The sequence below is a fragment of the Sorghum bicolor genome, chromosome 3 (assembly GCF_000003195.3).
Source record: "Sorghum bicolor cultivar BTx623 chromosome 3, Sorghum_bicolor_NCBIv3, whole genome shotgun sequence".
In the NCBI taxonomy this organism is placed as follows: domain Eukaryota; kingdom Viridiplantae; phylum Streptophyta; class Magnoliopsida; order Poales; family Poaceae; genus Sorghum; species Sorghum bicolor.
The window spans coordinates 9,112,826-9,134,131 of record NC_012872.2 but is presented as its reverse complement, the minus strand read 5'-3'; the positions used below and the strand labels follow the sequence as shown (position 1 = coordinate 9,134,131).

Here is a 21,306-nt window from a genome sequence, read left to right as displayed (position 1 = left end):
ATCTCACAGTATGTACAGGTGACCTAGGCTGACTTTCCCAGGAATTGCGAAGGTCAACGTAGGCTTTGTTTAGTTCATCCTGAAAACCAAAAAGTTTTCAAGATTTTCTGTCACCTTGTGGCATTGCATGAAACATTAAATATAGACGAAAACAAAAACTAATTACACAGTTTAGCTGTAAATCATGAGACAAATCACAAACAAACGAAAGTGCTAAAAACTTTTCACTTTTGAAAACTAAACAAGGCCGTAGCCATCCTGTCACCCTCTAATATGATCTACTTTTGCTCATCCCGTGCTCGCTTTGCAATTTCCAGCTCATGCAGATGCAGGTGGTTGTGGCTTAGTCTACTTTCCCTGAGACCTGGAACTGCAAGGACTCCCTCTGCGAAAGAATGCAATTTTTGGTTTTTCGAGAAGTCAAACTATTTGAACTTTGATTATTTTTTTATGAAAAGATACCAATATTTATAATACAAAATAAGTATCATTAGATTAGTTACAGAATATTTTCATAATAAATTAATTTAAAGACAAATACTAATATTATTTACTATAAATTTAATCAAATTTGTGTTAATTTGACTGGCACGAATCTCATATTGCATTCTTTCTTGACGGAGGGAGTACACCCATACAATGAATGCCTCTTTAACACTCAAAATTGTATAGGTGTACTTGCCAATGTTTTCTTCCCTCTTGCACTGCATTGCGCATGCCTGGTGCACATACGACTGCTGGTCAGGATAACACGATTTTTCTGTCGACATGCAGATGCAGGTAATCGTCAGTCACCGCAACCATGACAACCTAGAAATTTAAATCAGAATGATCCATTTCATCTTATTATCGCTTTGCTTCCCGGCTATTTTCTGTGTCTAATTGGTGGAAGTTGTGAATGTATTCCGTGATGACGGCCCGCCTTGTTTGTTTGTTTGGCTGATAAACCATGACAGAAAATATTGTTGGCTAATTTATTATGAGAGAAAAACATTGCTGAATGGCTAGCAAATTCGGCTAATAAGCTCAAGCAAATTATATGTGGATGTTGCACTACATGCCCATTGGATGTACCACTTCGGGATATAAACCACTTTCTTTGTCTGATTGTCTCTGAATAACTAGAGATTCCATCAAAGTTTTAAAACTTTGATTGATTTTTTAGAAATAAACATTAAAACTTATGGTATCAAATTAGTATCATTAGATTTACTATATAATATATTTTTATAAAGTGTTTATTTTAGGACGTTGATGTTGTTAATTTTTTCTATAAAGTTAGCTAAACTTAAAAAAGTTTGATTGATACGGATTTTAGGAATTGATTTATTTGGGGATGGAAGGAGTAGAGTTGAAACAGACTGATAAAAAAATGAAGCAGAAAGATTTTATTTATCCATTATAAATTCGGCACATTTTGAGCGCGACATGCACGACGACGAGATGGCATGGATACGGTACTCATATAAATGGTTTTCTTTCTTGAACCGAGGTCGAGTCCATTTCCATAATACATAATGGAAACTAGAAGTTGCAAAATACCTACTATATACATATACATAGGCCATCATTAGTTCCAAAACCTCTTGCTATAACTAAGTCTAAGTTATTGTGAGATATAAAATAGCAAGATAAAAGCTGTTATAATCATATTCTAAAAGAGTTTGACTGTCATAGTTTTATTTTGAAAATAATAATAACCTTAATGTTCCTCAATGGTGGAAAATCCTACCACAACCATATATGACTTTACATGATATAAGCTTTGTATATAATCTACTCCATCCGTCCCACAAATAAATACATTTTTTTGACTGGTACGATCCATGTTTCACCATTTGTCTTATTTAAATTTTTTGTACAAATAATAAAATAAATAAATCATTTTAAAAATACATCTAACAATAAAATAAGTCATAAAAATAAATAATATTTATTAAGTTTTTTGAATAAGACGAACGGTCAAACATGAATCACAGAAGTCAAAGAAATACGTTTATTTGTGGGACAGAGGGAGTACTCGTTATTGTGTTGAGTTTGGTCAGATCTTGTTGACCCTTGTTTAGAGATTTATCATGCTCCCAAGATCAAGATCACGTACATATCACATATATTCATGTTGCTTTTATACTGAAAGTACACAAAAAAATGTCTTCTATTTCCACCAAATAAATGCTCCAAGTTCTAAAGTATGATATCTCCCTAGTTGTGCAAAAGAGACATGGGCTATGCAGAAGGGAGAAAAAAAATTATGGACATGAAGGTCCAAGTATGAAAAAAAGGGAAAAAAATGTGAGCGCATCAAGACTCATGCATAGAAAAAATGATGAAGAAAAGGGAAAGATAGTCATGTCTCAAAAAGATTAGTGAGAGAGAGAGAGATCAAATTTTCTACATTTTAGTCTTTGCTTGGGACGAGCAAAGGTTAAGCTTGGGGATCTTATCGGCGGTAATTATGAAACATCTTTACATCCTGAGAGTACTATCAACATGCCTCCGAATAAAAGAAAATGAGTATATCTTATACAAATAATATGGTTCCACATGTACATGGACTATTTGAGTATGCAGGTAAAATATAGGAAAAAGTGGGATAAGGGGTAAACCCTAGGGTCGCTTGATCCTAGGGGTGGCCTAACCAACCTAAGAGGCCCTTGGCTCTCAATCCAGGTGGTGACAAGCAAGGTAACACACTTGGGAACATTTTGAACCATTGGATGGAAGTTGTGTTTTCTCTAGATGGCTCATAACAAAGCACAAGATTGGAGGGCCCACATCTTCACCATTTGCAACAATTCAGAGGCCACACTAGAAGACAAGGAGAAGCACCCCACCAAGGGGATACCTATCATAGGTAAATCTGCTAAGCGTACCCCTAGTAGGTCGATCGACCACCCCCACTCTCCCTACCACCTTCAAGATAGAGTAGTAGCTTACTGTTAGTATAATTGGGAGATGTAACACCTAATGTGTTAGAAAAAGGCATCAATGTTAAACATAAGAATGGATAAGAAAGATTAGTAACAAAGAACAAAAAATATGAAGGGACGAAAACAAAAATGTTAAAGCGAATGATGTGATCTAAAAGGAGCTTAGGTTAATTCAATCTTTAGTAGTGGCAACATCAGCTACGATTTTGTTTTGAGTGCATACGTGCACGGGATTGTCCATTCACCACAACCTTCCATTGTGTCCCAATGTTAGACCTGCGTCATGGACAATAAAATGTAGTAATGAACTCCTTGACGGCTATCCATTATGCTTCACTTAACACTGACAAAGTTGTGGACCATGTATCTGGGCCTCATGTGACATGGGGTGGGATGGACCTCACATAGGCAGGTAGTGGAGGAGACAGACAGTTGGGGTGACAACATCGATGCTAGCATCAGGATAGCCGTCTACTTTCACGGATGGCCATTATGGAGGAAGAGAAGGTTAGGCCATCATCAGTGAGTGCTTGATAGGGTTTTGGGAAGGATTGGTGAACTAGCTCTGTTGAGCTTCCTTCTCTAGATCTCTTACATGTGGCCTTCTTTGTTAAGCTAGCTTCTACTCCACAATAATATCCTTCTACTCACATATGCAAGCTCCTCACAAATGTCATGGCAGTATGGCACCTCTACTCCAAACCTATGACCTGACCTTGGAGCAAGTTTGTCTGCTTGTGCAGTGTGATGAGATCGATGTCGAGGTCCAGCATCGTCACCTAGAAAGAGGTGAGATATGTAGCTAAACAGTGATGGATATAGGATTGAAGCTAGGGGAGAAAGCTCATATTTGACCTCTAGCCTCTGCTCCTGGCTCCATGGAAATAGCAGCAATAGGGGGCTTTGAAGGGTCGAGATGGCGGACTGGAGGGGGGGTGAATAGTCCTTTCTGAAAAATATTACGCCGGCTAACCGAAACAAATGCGGAATTAAAACTATCGGTCTAGCCAAGACTACACCCCTCTATCTAAGTTCTATAGCACCTTAAAAAGATTCTAAACAAGCAAGCAAGGTGCTACCTTAGCAAGAGCTCACCTAATCAATTCTAGGAGCAAGGTCACAGAAACCTATGCAACTAGTACTTTGCAAACCAGGGGAGCTCCTACACAAACTAGTGAGGCAAAGCGCACAAAGCCTAAGCTCACTAGCAAGCTCAATAACAAGGCAACCAATGCCAAATTAGAGAGCGCAACTTACTTAGCTACACAAACTAAGTAATGTGACTAACAGGGTTACACAAACCAAATTAGTCACGCAAGGGAAACTACTTCTAGCTACACAAGCAAGAAGGTAACTAGCAAGCTGCACAAGCTAACTAATTACAAGAGCAACTACACAAGCACAAACAAGAGAATGTAAAAACAAGCTTGTGTTAGGGACTTGCAAATCAATGGGAAGAACAAAGTTGACACGATGATTTTCTCCCGAGGTTCACTTAGTTGCCACCAAGCTACGTCCCCGTTGTGTCGACCAACACTTGGTGGTTCGGCGGCTAAGAGGTGTTACACGAACCTCGTCCCCACTAGGACACCGCAAGAACCTACCCACAAGTGAGGTAGCTCAATGACACGCACGATCCAATAGAGTTGCTCTTCGCAATCCCCGCGGGGTGAGCACCGTACCCCTCACAATCTCTTCTCCGGAGCACCGCACAATCTCCTTGCGTGCTTCGACGGAGTCACAAGCCACCAAGCCGTCTAGGAGGTGGCAACCTCCAAGAGTAACAAGCACCACCGGCTTGCAACACGAACACCTAGTGCCACTCGATGCAATCTCTCAATGCAACGCACTAGAATCGCTCACTCACACAATCGGATGATCACTATCAAGTATATGTGAGTTAGAGGCTTCACTAGCACTCCCCAAGCATGGACACTAAGTCCCAAGGGTGCTCAGCACTGGCCAAGGCCGGCCACTACTTCTATTTATAGCCCCAAGGGCTAAACTAGCCGTTGTCCCTTCACTGGGCAAAACACGTGGGCACTGGACGCTCACAGGGAGCCACCGGACGCTCAACCCTCAGCGTCCGGTGCTCAGGCATCTGCCACGTGTCACTAGCCGTTTGAATTCGACCGTTGCCGCCAACGACTACTGCGCACGCGCGCCAGCACAGCACCACCGGACGCTCAACTAGTCCACACCGGCGCGTCCGGTGCTCACCGGACTCGTGCGCAGAGAGCTCCGCGAACTCGCACGGTCACCGGACGCAAGCCACCGGACGCACCCTCAGCGTCCGGTGCTCACCGGACTCATGCGCAGAGAAGGTCGCCAAACCGTCCGCACACCGGACTCACTCCGGTGCGTCCGGTGCACACTTGCACCACAGACACCACACCGGACGCTCTGGACCAGCGTCCGGTGCGGCCAACACCAGCGTCCGGTCTCCCACGACTTCTCTAAAATTCCCACCGGCGCAATAGAAAATATACACTTAATTTTCTCAAAAGCGTCGAATCCCGCCTTGCAAGCTCGGCGGGAGGGAGAGAGAAACCCACACCTCTCTCAACCCTAGGAACTTCACCTCCTTTGCAAATGTGCCAACACCACCAAGTGTACACCACCATGTGCAAGTGTGTTAGCATTTTCACAAACATTTTCCCAAAGAAGTTAGTTTCTTAACTTGCCACGCCACTCGGTCCTAACACGTATGCAAAGTTAGATCGCTCAAGTGGCACTAGATGACCGATATGCAAACAAGTTTGCCCCTCTTGATAGTACGGCCATCTATCCTAAATCCGGTCATAAACTTCTCTACACACCTATGACCGGTGAAATAGAAAAGCCCTAGGTTATACCTTTGCCTTGCGCTTTCCATTTCATCTCCTCCAATGTTGATGCAACACATGCACCAACCAATCACCAAATGATATGATCCACTTCATATCATCACGTGACCGTATTGGTTCATCGATCTTGACCTCACTTGCTCTTCACCGTTGCCTCGGTCCATCGGCGCCAAGTCTTGCTCAAGCTTCACCGTCACACGCGGTCCCTCGCTTCAAAGCCTCCGACTTGCCCTTCACTCTTGCAACCGGTCCATCAAGCCAAGCCTCATCTTGATCTTCTCCACCTTGGTCACATGACTCCATGTCATGTCTCATATGCAATGAGCTCCTCCATCTTCACATAATCACCTGTGGACTAATCTCCTGTGTATCTCACATAAACACTATTAGTCCACCTAAGTTGTCACTCAATTACCAAAACCAAACAAGGACCTTTCAGGCTTGAGCCCCCCTCCCTCTGTCCGTCCCACCGCTAGATCCGTGCCTACACACTCATCCGTAATACGTCTGCATCGTGTGCTTGCTAAGCGCGTGCTCTCTCCTAACGATAGTGGTAGCAGTGGACGGCTAACCAGCACCAGGAAAACTACTTTGAAGATGACACCAGTCCACATCCTCTCTCCAATGGGGAGCTCTGAGAAATAGTGCTTGATGAAGTTAGGTGGTACTTTTTGAATGGGTGGTGTGTGTCTTTCGTAGCTGATAGCTATATTGAACAAGAGGATGAAGAAGGTAGCCTAGCTAATAAGTTTCCACACCATGTGCTCGGCATAGGACATTGCAACTATGGAGCACTTCGATGTAAAGATGGCAATTTTTACCCAAAACTCGAAACTTGATGGGTAATTACCTCATTAGGGTAAGGGTATGGCTATTTTTTTACCCATGGGTAAGATAATAGGAAAAAAGCATTACCCAGCGGGTAAAGCGGGTGCATTACCCATACCTGTTAACCCATGGGTAATTTTAACCTGATTCAATAAGTTAGAATCATGGGCCAAATCACTATACACAGCCCAAGGCCAATAAAAATCATATATAATACTGTCAAACCCTAGGCCCTCATCTTAGTACCTCACCCATCCGCTCCCTCCCCTTTCCCCTATCTCCTTGCGGCGGCCACAAAGCACGGGAACTTGTGAATTTTGTCACTTGTTATCTAGTAATGATGGATTTATCAATTAGATTACTTGATCAGGTGTTCATGGAGCTTGTATATTTGATGATTTTATTAATGACTTGTGATGCTTTGGTTGAAATTGGGAGCCTGAAATATTTAAATATGTATTTATGTTTTGCAAGTATTCTTGGAACCATGGGTAAGGATAACCCATGGGTTATCCGTTACCCGCGTGGGTAAGGTATGGGGAAGAAACTCTTACCTGTGCACGGGTATTGGTAAATTAGTGGGTAAAATATTTTCTCGTAGATAAGGATATAGATAACATATACGACCCAGGTAACATATACCTAACGGATAATTACTCATTGTCATCTTTACTTCGATGGCATAATCTTGATGTGTTCGGCTATATAGGCTAAGGCTGAGGCACTTCGGTGGCCGCTAGGCCTTCTCCACTTCTCACCACGACCGCTAAGACAAAGCAAGTTTGGCGCTGGCCAGTGGCCACTAGGCCTTCTCGCTTCTCACCCTGACCGACTGGTGGTCCCCATATATCAGCATGCATGGTCATGCTCGTGTCTGTTCCTCGCTCGTGGATGAGGTAAAGGGGCAGGAAGCATTTGTTGCTGCCAGGCGGCTGGGGGCAAAGATTAGACCTTGTTTAGTTCACCCAAAAACCAAAATCTTTTCAAGATTTTCCGTCATATCGAATCTTGCGGCACATGCATGAAACATTAAATATAGATAAAAATAAAAACTAATTGTACAGTTTACCTGTAAATCACGAGATGAATCTTTTAAGACTAGTTACTACATGATCGGATAATATTTGTCAAATAAAAACGAAAGTGCTACAGTTCCAAAAACCGAAAAATTTTCGCAACTAAACAAGGCCTTAAATGAGACCCTACCAATTAATTTGGTCATGTGCCTGTGTCCTCGTTGAGCTCAGTGCGAGCACGTCATTGGCCGGTCCGTCAGCAACTATTCAAAATTAGATGAGACCCTACCAAGATCACACTTGACGTTGTCACTAGCTAGCCTCCAAAATAATACCTTACTGCTAGAATTATCAATTGTGTAGATATATAAGGAAGACTCGCATGCTCCGCTGCAAAGCTCGTAGGGGGAGGAACGAAAAGGTTGAACAATACCAAACAGTGGTGAAGTCCGAAGGAGCAAAAAAAAAAAGCAAGAAAGAAAAGAGAGAAAAGAAGAAAAATAGATTGTAAACAGTAGCCAGACGTGGCAAAAAAGGCAAATAAACAGTGGCAGAAGCAAGTAATGAAAAGGGCAAAAAAAAAAAAGGAAACGGAAAAGGGAAAGAAAAGAAAGGGAAAAGAAAAAAATAGTGCCAGAAGCCATGAGGCGGAGATTCCCGGGCGGTTAAAAGACTAGTTATTATTATTACTATACATGTTCAGCAGTCTAGAGTACAATCTTTATACTCAGAAGTAAGTTTATATAAGCTTGATGCATTCACTAAGCAACAATCCGTTGTAGTCTAGCTGGTTAGGATACTCGGCTCTCACCCGAGAGACCCGGGTTCGAGTCCCGGCAACGGAATTTATTTTTAGTTTTGCGAACTGTGTTGTCTTTTTTTGGTAGCTACGCCTGCGAGGTGACGCTTGTACTCACAAGCAAATCTGATTCTGTTTCGTTTTCGCTCTCCTCTTTTTCAGAGTTTCCACAAGTCAACAATCAAAAATCTACTAGTACAGCAGTATACCTCGACCATATGTTTTCACTTTCCTCATTTGGACTTTCCACAACTCTATCAAAATCTAATAGGACAGCAGTAAAGTATCTCAACCATATTACAAGAGTGGAAATCGTACCGATTGATTGATGGGTCATCATAAATCATGAGACTTTATTTGCCTGGTTTTATTATTATATCTGTAACATCACGACACACCAGAACGATTTTGTTTAATTTGGTTTCCATCCTAGCTTTACTGTAATCAACGATGAAGGGGGGAAAAACTCACAAAACTATCATGCTCATACCCAATACCGCTATAACTGCGTCATTAGGGAGCATACCATGCTATAACATATCAAGGCTCATCCGTTAATTTAGACCAGCAACGAGGTCAGCTTTCCCTCACACTCTGAAAAGAGTCAAGCAGATCAGCTCCAGCCGAGTAGGAGCGGAGAAAAGATTGGCAGGCATCTCAGGAAGCCTAGAGGACGACGAAAAAAGGGCCCGCAGACCTGTTCGGTCACTTGGAACTGGGGCCGGCCTGGCAGGCATCTACATGTGAGGAATCTGCTCCGTCTAGTAGTCTCATCACTCGGGAAGGTTAAGCCGATCGAAGAGAACCAGAAAACTCTGCTCAGGTACGCTGTACAGGAAACCGAGCTCTGCGCCTCCAAGGTGTGGGATTGTACTCTACAAAATAAAATATGCATTCGTGTTAAGAGCAATCTTGCAACTAGACCAGATTCAATGATGGACCTGCAAGTTGCATAATCAGTTCAAAATCTACTGGCAGGATCTACTACCTCCATTCTAAATTGTAAGTTGTTTTGATTTTTTAGTGATATAACTAGTTTTTTTTATGCACCCAAATATATGCTATGTCACAGACTGATTATGTATCTAATCTAAAAAAGCCAAAACGACTTAGAATTTGGAATGTAGTTGACACTTGTTTTGCTATGTAAACATTTCATGCAATTCTTTGAATTTGCACAATAATACCAGAAAAAAACGTGGTGCACCAGGATCACATCTTTAGACCTAATCTAAGAAACAATGGGGGAAAATGGAATCATTTGTTCCATAAAATGATCTCAAAGACAAACTTTGCTAGATGACCTATAAATGAGCTATTCCTTTCCAAACTACTGCCACTTCTCTTACGAGTTGTGCTCAATATTCTCCAATGACATACAAAATTGCTCAGTCCAAAGCCCAACTTTCATAATGGCAAATCTCCAAGTTTCTTCCTTTAGTCAAGACAGTTCATAATATTCTTCAGTTGATTCAGTATTTTAAAGCATGTCGCCTGGTGACATAAATTGGTGTTTTAAAAGTTTGTATCCAACTCCCTACTCTACAAGTTCCCAAAAACCAAGTAATCTCACTGCAGACCAAACTGTAAGTTATGGCCTGCCAGATTGTACATTATATGCTAGTATGTACTAAGTTATCAGTTTCAGGAATGTTGACTACAGATGAAAAGAACCACCATAGGTATTTCGATTTACCTTGCCACTAAGCACCAACAGCTCACCATCCACCCATCGAGGATTTTTGAATCCAGGCTGAGCTATTCTACCCTGACCTTTATAACTAGCAACCTGGAAAAAAAACAAAAGTATAATTAGAATGAAAAAAACTGCATGCGACTCTCACTTCTCAGAATATAACAAACTAACATCCAAGCATCTTTCAAACAATCAGATCTGCAGACAGAAATTACCACACCGAATTCCTCAGGATACGCGCCCCGATTCTCAAGTCGCTTGCCCTTCCCAATCTTCGCACGGAACGTTATCTGTAACAATATATGATCAGTATAATATCATGGGAGCCTCATTGACATCATCATTTTTTAGAAAATAGAAGCTGCAAACCTGGCCAGCAGGGACACTCAGATCACCAGTCAACTTTACTGCTTCGACATACTCGAAAAACTCAACGTCATCAGTACTATTCCAGTGGCCGAACTTCCGACGGAGCTGCACAATTTCTGGTCCATATGGACTAAATGCTCCCACATAGAGACCTACATTAGGCCAGCAATCCAATTGTTAGATCATACAAGAAATGATCATCAACTTAACTGGGGAAACTTTACCATTAAATGGATCCGTGCTGTTAGTGTCCATAATGATCCGATTAAAAATGGTATTCTCGGTCAGCTTGACTCGGGCCTTGCTTAACGTAAGCCTTAAAAGCTCCTGAACTTCTTTATTTATCTGCAGTTACAATGCCATCTGTCAGTTAATTTGCTTGGAAGAACATGGTATGGACAACTGATGGCAAAAGACAGCATAAGAGAAGCCGCTTGGCATAAGATGAAATGGACGACTGGAAGGTGATCTTGATAGCATAGAATCAGATAAAAACGCAGTCTACGGTGGAAATAATAAGATCATGAATACCAATTGGTGCTAATAGTAACTGCTAGTTCTTTTTGTTAAGGTTCCAAATCCAGAAACCATCAGGTTGTTGGAACAAGCGTCCAGCCAGTTGCTCAGGCCACCCAGTTTCTTGACCTTTTTTATATAGGGCAAAACAATCATGTTTGCTTATTCTGGAAGGCATGCAAGATTACTGATACAGCTGTACATCACATAAGACTTGAAAAAGTTCCTAAACAAGCACCTTTAGGGTCTGGGTGCCTTTAATGCCTTGGAAAATTTCAGGATTTTTGTAATTAGATTATAAGATTTCACTCAACAGTGAACAAGCATTGATGCACATGAGTATGAATCATAATTCAAGAAAATTTTAAAGTTGCAGACATGTATAGCTAAAACCATGACATTCCTACCTTTGAAGAACTCTTGGTTGTACCCCACAATGCCTTGGCAACATCAGACGGCATAAGCTCTGAGGCTAACTTAGCAGCCATATCTGCAACTTTCTGTTTTGCAGCCTTTGTTTCAATCAGATCACGATCAGAACCTTTTCCAGGAATGTACAGCTCAAAAGAGTCTTTTCCCATGTTATTTATTTCAGCTGGAACTCGAACATATGATTTTGCTCCAGCATCTTCTTTATTGTGAACCACTCCACTAATAAAAAGCTTCACTTCTGTACTTTTACTTTCTTCATCCATATCTTCTTCTGGAACATCTTCTTCCTGCTCAAGTTCCTCAGTGGTTGGCTCTTCCAATGAGCTTTCTGGAGTACTCTTCACATCATCTTGCACTAATTCTTCGGACGAGTTTGCAGCCAATTCAGTTTCCTCAGACACATCAACATTTATCACCTGAACTTTGAATTCCGGAATTCGAGATTTAAAAAAATTCAAAACACTTTTCAATCCTTCAACACTACTATCCTTGCTGCTACCAATATCTTGCTCTTTCTCTTCAGCATCCTCATTTCCTTTTACTGGAGTATCTGTATTTGCTTCCTCTGTAATACTATCAGATATAGCACTACTTTCTGATGAACTTTCATTCTCCACCTTCACTGGGCTTTCTGTTATTGTTGATGATATGGATGATGCACCTGAAGTTCCTTTTGTTGGTCGCAAGTGTACCACCTGTCTAATTTTTCACAAATACAAATATCAAATCTGTGCACAACAGAGGTTTTTAACTGCACAAAGTTTATGATAAAGATGAAATCGCTTCGATCAGTGCACCTTCATTGTATATGTCTCGTCATCTTCTCTGACAAGAAAAATTTCAAATAATGGAGTCCCTGAAGATGCAGTGACCAATTGCCTACACAAAAACAAGTATTTGGTAAGTTGGAACTTGTACAATTTATTAGACACCTGCCTGATGTTGACTTTTAAGATTAAGTTACAAACTGAGAGAGACGCACCTTGGGCTGTAGCTCTTGGCCACATATCTCCCGACACCAGGGCTTATTCTTACGATTCTCCCAATGGAATCATCAGTGTCCTTCGCATATCCCACCCACCAACCTACCTGAAATGGAAATGGTTAGAATCCAGAGCTTTTCCTTATGAAAATGGATGTTTTTGGCTGGTGATACCTGTTTCTTTAAATAATCAAAGGTCATGGAGCAGTATCATCTATCATGGGTCATGCTTTTTTATTAGGTCCATTACCATGTTAGCATAAGACTGGCGATTTGCCATATAAATAGTTTGGTTAGGATGGGATGTGCAATAATAATAAGTGAGTTTAAAAGGCAAATGATTCTGCCCCTGAATGCATATAGCACAATCAAAAGGTACGGAGAAAAAGTAATCAGTAATGGATTGGTAATTACCAAGCTGGTCCCAGCAAGCCTTGTCAACTTCGAGGCGTCCTGGTACCGCTGGTCCTCTATAGCACTCTGCGAGAATTTAGGACAAGAGCAACCAAAAAAACGAATGCTGTCGTTAGAAGATCGTAATCCAAATAGGTGGGAAAAGATGCACATCTCAATTAATTAAAAATCGGTAATGGAAGGCAGCAAAAAGCAGTTCCGGACCTTGAGCTCGGCCATCACGTGGGCTACGGCGTCGTTTCCGGTGGCCTCTATAATGTCCCTCTTGAGTTTGGCGGCCTCCGCGAAATCCTCGTTCTCCACCGCCTCCTCCAGCTGGAACTGCGCGGGTCGGTCGGAGAATAAGGAGCGGCGATTCATCAGATTGGTTCGATTAGAAGTTACAAGGCGACGAAATGGCGATTACCTGGAGGAGGGACGCGTAGCTCTCGGCCTGTTCGACCTCGTCGAAGTGGCGGCTCCATCGGGTCCAGTCCCATGTGGAGGGCGACGACGATGCCGAGGATGAGGAGGCGGCGGCGCAGAAGCAGCAGCCGGCGGCGCGGCGGGCGGGGGTGGCCGATGGCGGGCGCGCGGCCGAGTGCGGCGAGCGGCGGGCCGGGACCGTGTTGAGGGGCGGGCGCGCCGCCGCCGGCGTGGCGCACGCGGTGGCCGCGGGGGTCATGGCGCTGGGTTCGGGTGGGTGGTGGGTGCGGGCGTGCGGCCTGCGGGGCGGGGCGGGGCGGGGCAACGCCGGGCGTGGCGTGGGGCACAGCGGGCAGAGAGGGGGCTGGAAGGCACGCGATTTCAGATAAGGAGGACGATGGCCTGAGGAGTTGATTTGGGATTTGGGAACTGTGGAAAGTGCCGAAGTGGCAAAGCGAGGGGCGGGGTGGGGTGGGGTGGGGTAGGGTGGGGCCCAGCTCATATGCGTTCTTGGCGTGTTGTTGTGTTGTGCTCTCTCGCCCACACGGCCACACACTACTGAACGCTGGCTTTTTCTCTTTTTCACCCTTTTGGTTAGGAGTATCATCGATGATGGCGTGGGCCCCGACCTTCTATTTCTATTCTACATGGATAGATAGATAGATAGATTGGATAAATAGCTGCAATGGTTGTTCACAAATTTCATGGGAAATTCAGAAACAATTCCAAACCCTTTTGTACATATAAGGGATTGGGAATTTCACGAGTAGTAAACTTGAGATGTCATATAAGGGATTGGGAATTTTTAATGGGATAGAAGGAATTCTCTCTCAATTTTTAGGTGTTCGTTAAATGCTTTTCCTCATTTGGCATTATGGTGATTTATTTACAAGTCAGCATTCCTTTCGGCTAATCTCCTTCTAATGTTCCAAAAAAATCCTCTTTTCGAAGTAGTATAAATGTTTCCCTGCAACTTTTTTATAAAAGAAATAGTACACGTAGCATAGCAAGTGCAACTACCCGCTAATTGTCAAGCTATAACGAAAATCATGATTCCTCCTTGTCAGCTACGGCATGAAACAACAATGATGCGTTTTTTTTTTCACTTTCTCCGCCAGTGTATTGATCAGCTCGGAACATGACGTCGTAGGTTTCACGTTTCCACGAGAAAAAAAAGGCCAAGCTTCACCGTGTATATATTTTCTAAGACAGAGAAAGCTTACAATGATTGGATATATATTGATTCATTGAAGTGGTAGGGTATAACCTTTACTGCTGACTTTATTAAGTATAGTTTGAAATCATAGTCAATAACTCTATATACTATTTAGCAATAGTCAACTGATTTAATAATATGAAAAAACCTTCTAAGGAACTACTATTTGATCAAAGTAGGAAACATACTTTACAGTTTTAACTCGTAAAACTTTCAATGGAAATATCTATTTATAGGAGCTCTTTGTGTCAAATTTATGTCGGTATTTGTGTCTATATTGAAACTGGTAATAAAAATATAGAGGAGAGAAATGTTGAAATTTAGTAGTAAATGACATGCCTACCAAATATGGCCATTATCATAAAATCGCAAATTTGTAAAAGTAACATGAAATTTTATTAGAAATATACTGCACATAAATGGCATGTGCATTTATCATGTGTGGGGGTATAAACCCCTATACCCTCATGGGCCTATATGGGCCGAACCATCAGAGGTGGCTCGGCCCACAAGATGAAGACGTGCGGCGCACGACTGGTCGGCGTGCACCGCAAGGCTACAAGATTTTGTACCAAATAGGATACTTTGCTTGTAACTCTGTCCCTTCAGGATATATAAGGAGGGGCAGGGGTCCCCTAGAGGACAAGTCATACACATCATATTCTCTCAGCACAAATCAATACAACCAGACGCAGGACGTAGGTATTACGCCAACTCGGCGGCCGAACCTGGATAAAAAGCTTGTCCGTGTCTTGCGTCACCATCGAGTTCGTAGTTTGCGCACCGTCTACCGATAAACTACTACCGTGGGTATACCCCAAGGTAGACTGCCGACCAGCTTTCGTCGACAGTGGCGCGCCAGGTAGGGGGTGTGCGTGCAACTTTTCCGACGAACAAGATGGCCATCATCCCCGACTTCGCGGCCATGGTGGGCGGCTTCACGTTCACCGTCAGCTTCAACAGCTTCACCACCACGACCGCGAAGGAGGCGTAGATCCAATCTGTGCCGATCACTTCTTCACCGACGTCGGCTGCAGCTCCAACCACGCTGGCTACGACTTCGACCACACCAGCAACGTTTCCGACCACGCCGACAACGCGTCGCACGCTTCCCTGCTACAAAGGGAGGCAGATCGACAACACCGACCTGCTCGGGCCATCGACCGAATTGTTTGGCCTACTTGCTTTGACCACCAGTCGCAATAATAATCGCCGCGAAGAACGACGCTATGACAACAGCGACCACCGTCATGACAAGTCGAAAAGCTCGAGGGCCGGACAATTTTGTCGTCACCGACTAGACTTTCTTTCAAAGATAAGTACACTTCTAATATTTTATTTATTTTTGGCATAATATTTTTAAGATTATTATTCTTCAAAACAACTTTTTTTTAGCCGACTAGTTTTTTCTCCTACACGAGCTTTCCAGAGCCGGTATTGTCTCCGACTCCTCCCTACACGTGCACGAGATCCGCCCTCTGCGTTCCGGGTGGTCGGCAGTACTCTCTGACGTGGCTGACAATCCTACGCATGCCTAGGTTCCGCACCTCATGCTGATTGTTGGCTAGACCAGAGCTGGTACAAGCTCTAGGATGAATTAACTACTTGTGCTAATTTTATAACAAAAAATCTAAAACTTATCTCAGTACTGATTTTTATCTAAAGTTTATTTATACATCATGTACTACCTATTCTTTATATTTATTTTTCAGGGGTTTGGCCCAGTCGACAAGCTACGCTCGGGGACTCGTCGACTATTCCCTACGCTGTGTCCGGGGACTGCTCCGACCACCGAGCACGTTTACGTTTCCAACCACGCTCGGGGACTTGTCGACTACTCTCTATGCTATGCTCGAAGACTGTGCCGACCACCGAGCACGTTTACGTTCCCAACCACGCTCGGGGACTTGTCCACCGGTCCCTACGCCGTGCTCGGGGACTGTGCCGACCACCGAGCACTATACGCTCGGGGACTGGTCGACCAGCTCACCAATTTAAGAGCTTGGGGACTGCACCGACCACCGAGCACTATACGCTCGGGGACTGGTCGACCAGCCCACCAATTTGAGAATTCGGGGACTGTACCGACCACCGAGCGTTCTATGCTCGGGGACTGGTCGATTAGTCTATTCAATTGCATACGAGCATGATATGCTCGGGGACTGATTTTTTAGACCTTGCTACAAGGCTCATACTTCGCCTTCCAGCAAGCTCGGGGACTACATCGGTACGATGCATCTGGCGATGCATCTCAGTTTCAGAATTTCTTTGAGGACTTTTCTTTTTGACCCTGGCACCACGTGCCTACGTCACCTACTACCAGGCTCGGGGACTAAGTGGGCACACTTCACCTTGCGGTGAATGTGCTTGCTTTTTGAAAGACTATACTTTTCAGAAAAGTAAAGTGGGCACACTTCACCAGGAAAGAAATCTTTTTTAATTTGGAGCACCATGCATTCTTCGAACAACCTGCTTCTTTGATGTCAATGTTGATCAACTGTCTTTTGAGTTGGTCAAAATACCGTTGCAACTGTTTGGGCGACTTTCCTGTTTATTGAAGACGTCAAGCCTCGCTGATCGAAGAAGCTCAAGACGGCGTGTTACATCACAATACATGGTGCTCGGGGACTAGCTGTGGGGGTATAAACCCCTATACCCTCATGGGCCTATATGGGCCGAACCATCAGAGGTGGCTCGGCCCACAAGATGAAGACGTGCGGCGCACGACTGGTCGGCGTGCACCGCAAGGCTACAAGATTTTGTACCAAATAGGATACTTTGCTTGTAACTCTGTCCCTTCAGGATATATAAGGAGGGGCAGGGGTCCCCTAGAGGACAAGTCATACACATCATATTCTCTCAGCACAAATCAATACAACCAGACGCAGGACGTAGGTATTACGCCAACTCGGCGGCCGAACCTGGATAAAAAGCTTGTCCGTGTCTTGCGTCACCATCGAGTTCGTAGTTTGCGCACCGTCTACCGATAAACTACTACCGTGGGTATACCCCAAGGTAGACTGCCGACCAGCTTTCGTCGACATCATGACAACATTTGATTCCGGATTTATGAAAGTGTCTCTAGCTCTTTTTTTCGATAACATAAAATAAATTCTCATGGCCTATATGTACAAATGTACACACAGAAAGCCATTACACCACATAAAATGAACTTAAATACCACTTTTTTGGTCCATAAATATAATTAGTTTTAGGACTTTTAGGACATACTCCATCCGTCCTGTAATAAAGTGAATTATAGCATTCAAAATTTGTCCTCAAATATAATATATTCTAGAGGACAAAAATCAATTTTACATTAAATACTTTCCATTTATCAGCCAATTAGTATTAATTACATTGATGATACCATCAAATAAAAGGAGGGTACATGCATCTTTTATGTTCTCTTAATTTGTCTTAAAATTCATAGAATGCACTATATTACATCACACAAGGAGTAATAAGAAGCAAGGGAGATCTTCATATTCCTTGATCAAACATATATATAATGCCTCCTCTTGTTTTTAATATGAGAGAATAAATGGCTGACGAACATATTAGGTCAGTCTTAATGAGGGCTTTATTTAAACTAAATAAGGGAAGTTATGAAGAGAGTGCTAGAAAGAATTTAATCTAAATGAAAGTAAGTGTAGATTATTTCCAAAACTTGAAAATTATTCCACACCAAAGTTAGGTGCAAACTTTGAATTTATTCAACAATCATCTAATCTCGTCGTTGCACATTAAATGCCATGACAGACTTTGAACTGTTAAAATGACACAATATTGGAGATTCGTTTGATGTATTAACTCAAATCACTCTATATAAAGGAACCTTTGAAAACACAAAATAAAACTCCCCCACTAGAGTTGGCCTTAGGCTACAACTACAAATGCTTGCGCTTGTTGACAAGTTTTAAAGAATAATTTCTGTTGTTGGTCTTTGAACTTATGTCAAGCTGTCATCTAGATCTCAATATCTTAAATTGCATATTAGGCACCCTTATTTTGGTTTACTATACCAAAGTTGGTCCAACATGGTTTTGCATGTGCCTAACTGCTAATGTAATGTGAAATCATGGCTAGAGTCAGGAGTTTTAGCACCATTTTCATCATCATCGATTCACAAAAATATTTCCACTTTAGCCTACAAATGCAACTCTCGCATTTACAACCATTCACAACCCTGCTTGTCTCCTCCTCACTATCCATCTCTTTGCAGATGTCATTTCGTGCACCTCTTCCATCATTTTGTTTTGTTTTTAAGTTCATTGAGCTTTCCAATGAGGATGCAGATGTGACCACATGTTCTGTTGACCTTTATGTTCTTATTACTATGGATGGGAAAAGGTGATGAAGCTCATATTGCATACCCCTTGAAATTCAAACAATATCGTCTTCACTTGCCTAATAAAAAAACGTAGGTTTGCTTTTATTCCTTTTCTTTTTATGGAAGTCAGAGGATCACGCGAGTTGCCTCGGGTATGAAAGAGGAATATAAATAGGTTTTTATTGTAGTCTATCAAGTCATTTATATATAGCTTGATTATTAGTAGTTAGTTTTCGAGGAGGAAGAGAGAAAGTCATGTGATAGAATAATGCTAGCCGCATGCGTGCATGGTCATGTGCAGGTAATTGCATCCATTACTAAAATCATTTATGAGTGGACACTTGCATGCGGCAGCTGGAGAAGTGGATGATGATGTGGCTCAAGGAGGTGCGAGAGAATTAGGCTTGCGAGGTTTATCTTTATATAGAGCTGAAATCATTTATGAGTGGACACTAGCATGCAACAGCAAGAGAAGTAGATGATGACGTGGCTCAAGGAGGTGCGAGAGAATTAGGCTAGTGGAGTTTATCTTTATAAGAGATATAGACTGTCATGGTCTTTGGTGTTGGCTTTTAATTTTCAAATTTATAGAATAAAACCATATGAATACCATGTAAAGTATGTGAGGGACAAGTTTGGGCTAGCTTTAATATTAGAAGAAGAGTTGCATAAATTGTGAAAGACCAAATCATGGGATTGGGGGAGCAATGAATCAAGATGAGTATGTAGGTGCCAATGGCAATGCCAATTGCAAAAGAGATTTGTGTCTTGCTTAAAGGCTTTTGGTAGCCGTTTTGTGCGCGCAGTATGTGTGCAGTGCTTGCATTTATCATTGCTGCAAACAACTATAGAACTCCTACCCTAGGCATGGTATCATGCTAAGGTTTTGTTTAGATCCAAAAAGTTTTTGGATTTTGACACTACAGCACTTTCGTTTTTATTTGACAAACATTGTCCAATCGTAAAATAACTACGCTTAAAAGATTCGTCTCGTGGTTTACAGGTAAACTGTGCAATTAGTTTTTATTTTTATCTATATTTAATGCTCCATACATATGTCGTAAGATTCGATGTAACGGAGAATCTTGAAAAGTTTTTGGTTTTTGGGGTGAACTAAACAAGGCCTTAGTCAACAATTGAACACGTGTACAGTGGGAGATCCAGGATAACAACTGCTAGATGATAATTCAGACAAAAATCTTAGCTCCAAATATCTTTCTTTATGGATCTATTTATGATCGGCGCCTGGTGCATTTGGAAGGAATGAAATGATTATATCTTCAACAATAAGGTTCCCTCGCCTTCGGCTTGGAAGTAGCGTTTTATAAGTGAAGTTAGGCTCCACTTATGTCGCTTTAAACTAGTTTACACAATATAATTATTTATTGGCTGTAATCTTTGCAATTTGGTATTTTCCCCTATATTCTTGTAAGTTTTCTTTTGTTAGTTCCTAGCTGACTTGCCCTGTTCCTATGTTCTTTTCTAAATAATAATATTTGTTCGGTGCCGAGAAGCTTTTGCTCCATAGTTTTTTGATAAAAAAATTCAAACAATACAGTTGGATCAGCTTTGGTGCAGTAAACTAAGATTAGCACGCTAAAAGGCAATTTGAGAGTAATGAAATTTAAATGATAACTCAAGATAAGGTCGAGAAGCACTAGTGAATTTTACTCAATTTTAAATGCTATATCGACAATTGGAATGCTCACATTTTATTTAGAGATGGTATTATAGATAATTCTATACTAGTCTCCAATGATTGAACTTATTTAAACTTAGGAAAAAGTCTATATAACATCTCCAACTTTGATGGTAGACTACTTCACCCCTAAAACTATAGAATCAAATTTTCTACCCCCTGAACTTTCTAGAACTGGTCAAATAACACCCCCAAGCGGTTTTGGATGGTTGTTTTGCTACAACGACAGTGGTTTTGTCTTTGTCTTTTTTATTTATTTTCGCTAAATCTTTTAAAAAACATAGTAAATTACAGAAAAATTATAAAATAGAAAATCCAATTTCATTGAACTCTGCATGAGTAGATCTACATAGTAATAAAACATATAATAAGGTATTCTTTAGTATAAAATTTTTGTTGTAGATTTAGGTCTATGTTTTTCTATAATTAAAAGAAATAATTCATATATGTAGCGTCTATGGTCCAATTATGCTGAAATTTTTATGGTGGACTAATTATTTTATGCTTGAACTGTAGTATAAACTTCATACTTATTGGATCATGTATAACTTAGTTATATATATTTTTTAGTTTTCTGCTTGTTAAATTTATGCTTTGTTTATAACTAAGTTATACATGATCCAGTGAGTATAAAAATTTTACTATAGTTCAAGCATACAATAACTAGCACACCATAAAAAAAATCACAATAATTAGACCATAGAAGCTGCAAGTACGAATTATTCTAAATAATTACATAAGAATATAGATCTAAAGCTACAACAAAAATTATACTAAAATATACCTTAGTATATGTTCACTATGTAGATATACTTTTGTGGAATC

The 21,306-nt window shown here is 41.6% G+C and overlaps 1 protein-coding gene and 1 non-coding gene across 2 annotated transcripts; one reads left to right on the top strand and one right to left on the bottom strand.

Annotated features, from left to right (window-relative positions):
* Positions 8,393 to 8,465, top strand: TRNAE-CUC. Its single transcript has one exon. It is a non-coding gene; the product is annotated as a tRNA-Glu (tRNA).
* Positions 8,724 to 13,507, bottom strand: LOC8079090 (protein EXECUTER 2, chloroplastic). Its single transcript, XM_002455286.2, has 11 exons — positions 13,235 to 13,507; positions 13,033 to 13,149; positions 12,829 to 12,894; positions 12,415 to 12,521; positions 12,230 to 12,311; positions 11,408 to 12,127; positions 10,709 to 10,829; positions 10,485 to 10,636; positions 10,331 to 10,405; positions 10,116 to 10,208; positions 8,724 to 9,294 (listed from the first exon to the last, which is right to left on the bottom strand). The coding sequence occupies exons 1-11, from the start codon at positions 13,490 to 13,492 to the stop codon at positions 9,193 to 9,195; spliced, it is 1,893 nt and encodes a 630-aa protein (XP_002455331.2). The 5' UTR covers positions 13,493 to 13,507; the 3' UTR covers positions 8,724 to 9,192.

Coding starts and splice junctions, on each gene's coding strand:
- LOC8079090 (XM_002455286.2), bottom strand. CDS start 13,492: ATGACCCCCGCGGCCACCGCGTGCGCCACGCCGGCGGCGGCGCGCCCG. Junction 10,830..11,407: donor CAACCAAGAGTTCTTCAAAG/GTAGGAATGTCA, acceptor TTGTAACTGCAG/ATAAATAAAGAAGTTCAGGA. Junction 10,209..10,330: donor ATCCTGAGGAATTCGGTGTG/GTAATTTCTGTC, acceptor TTTTTTTTCCAG/GTTGCTAGTTATAAAGGTCA.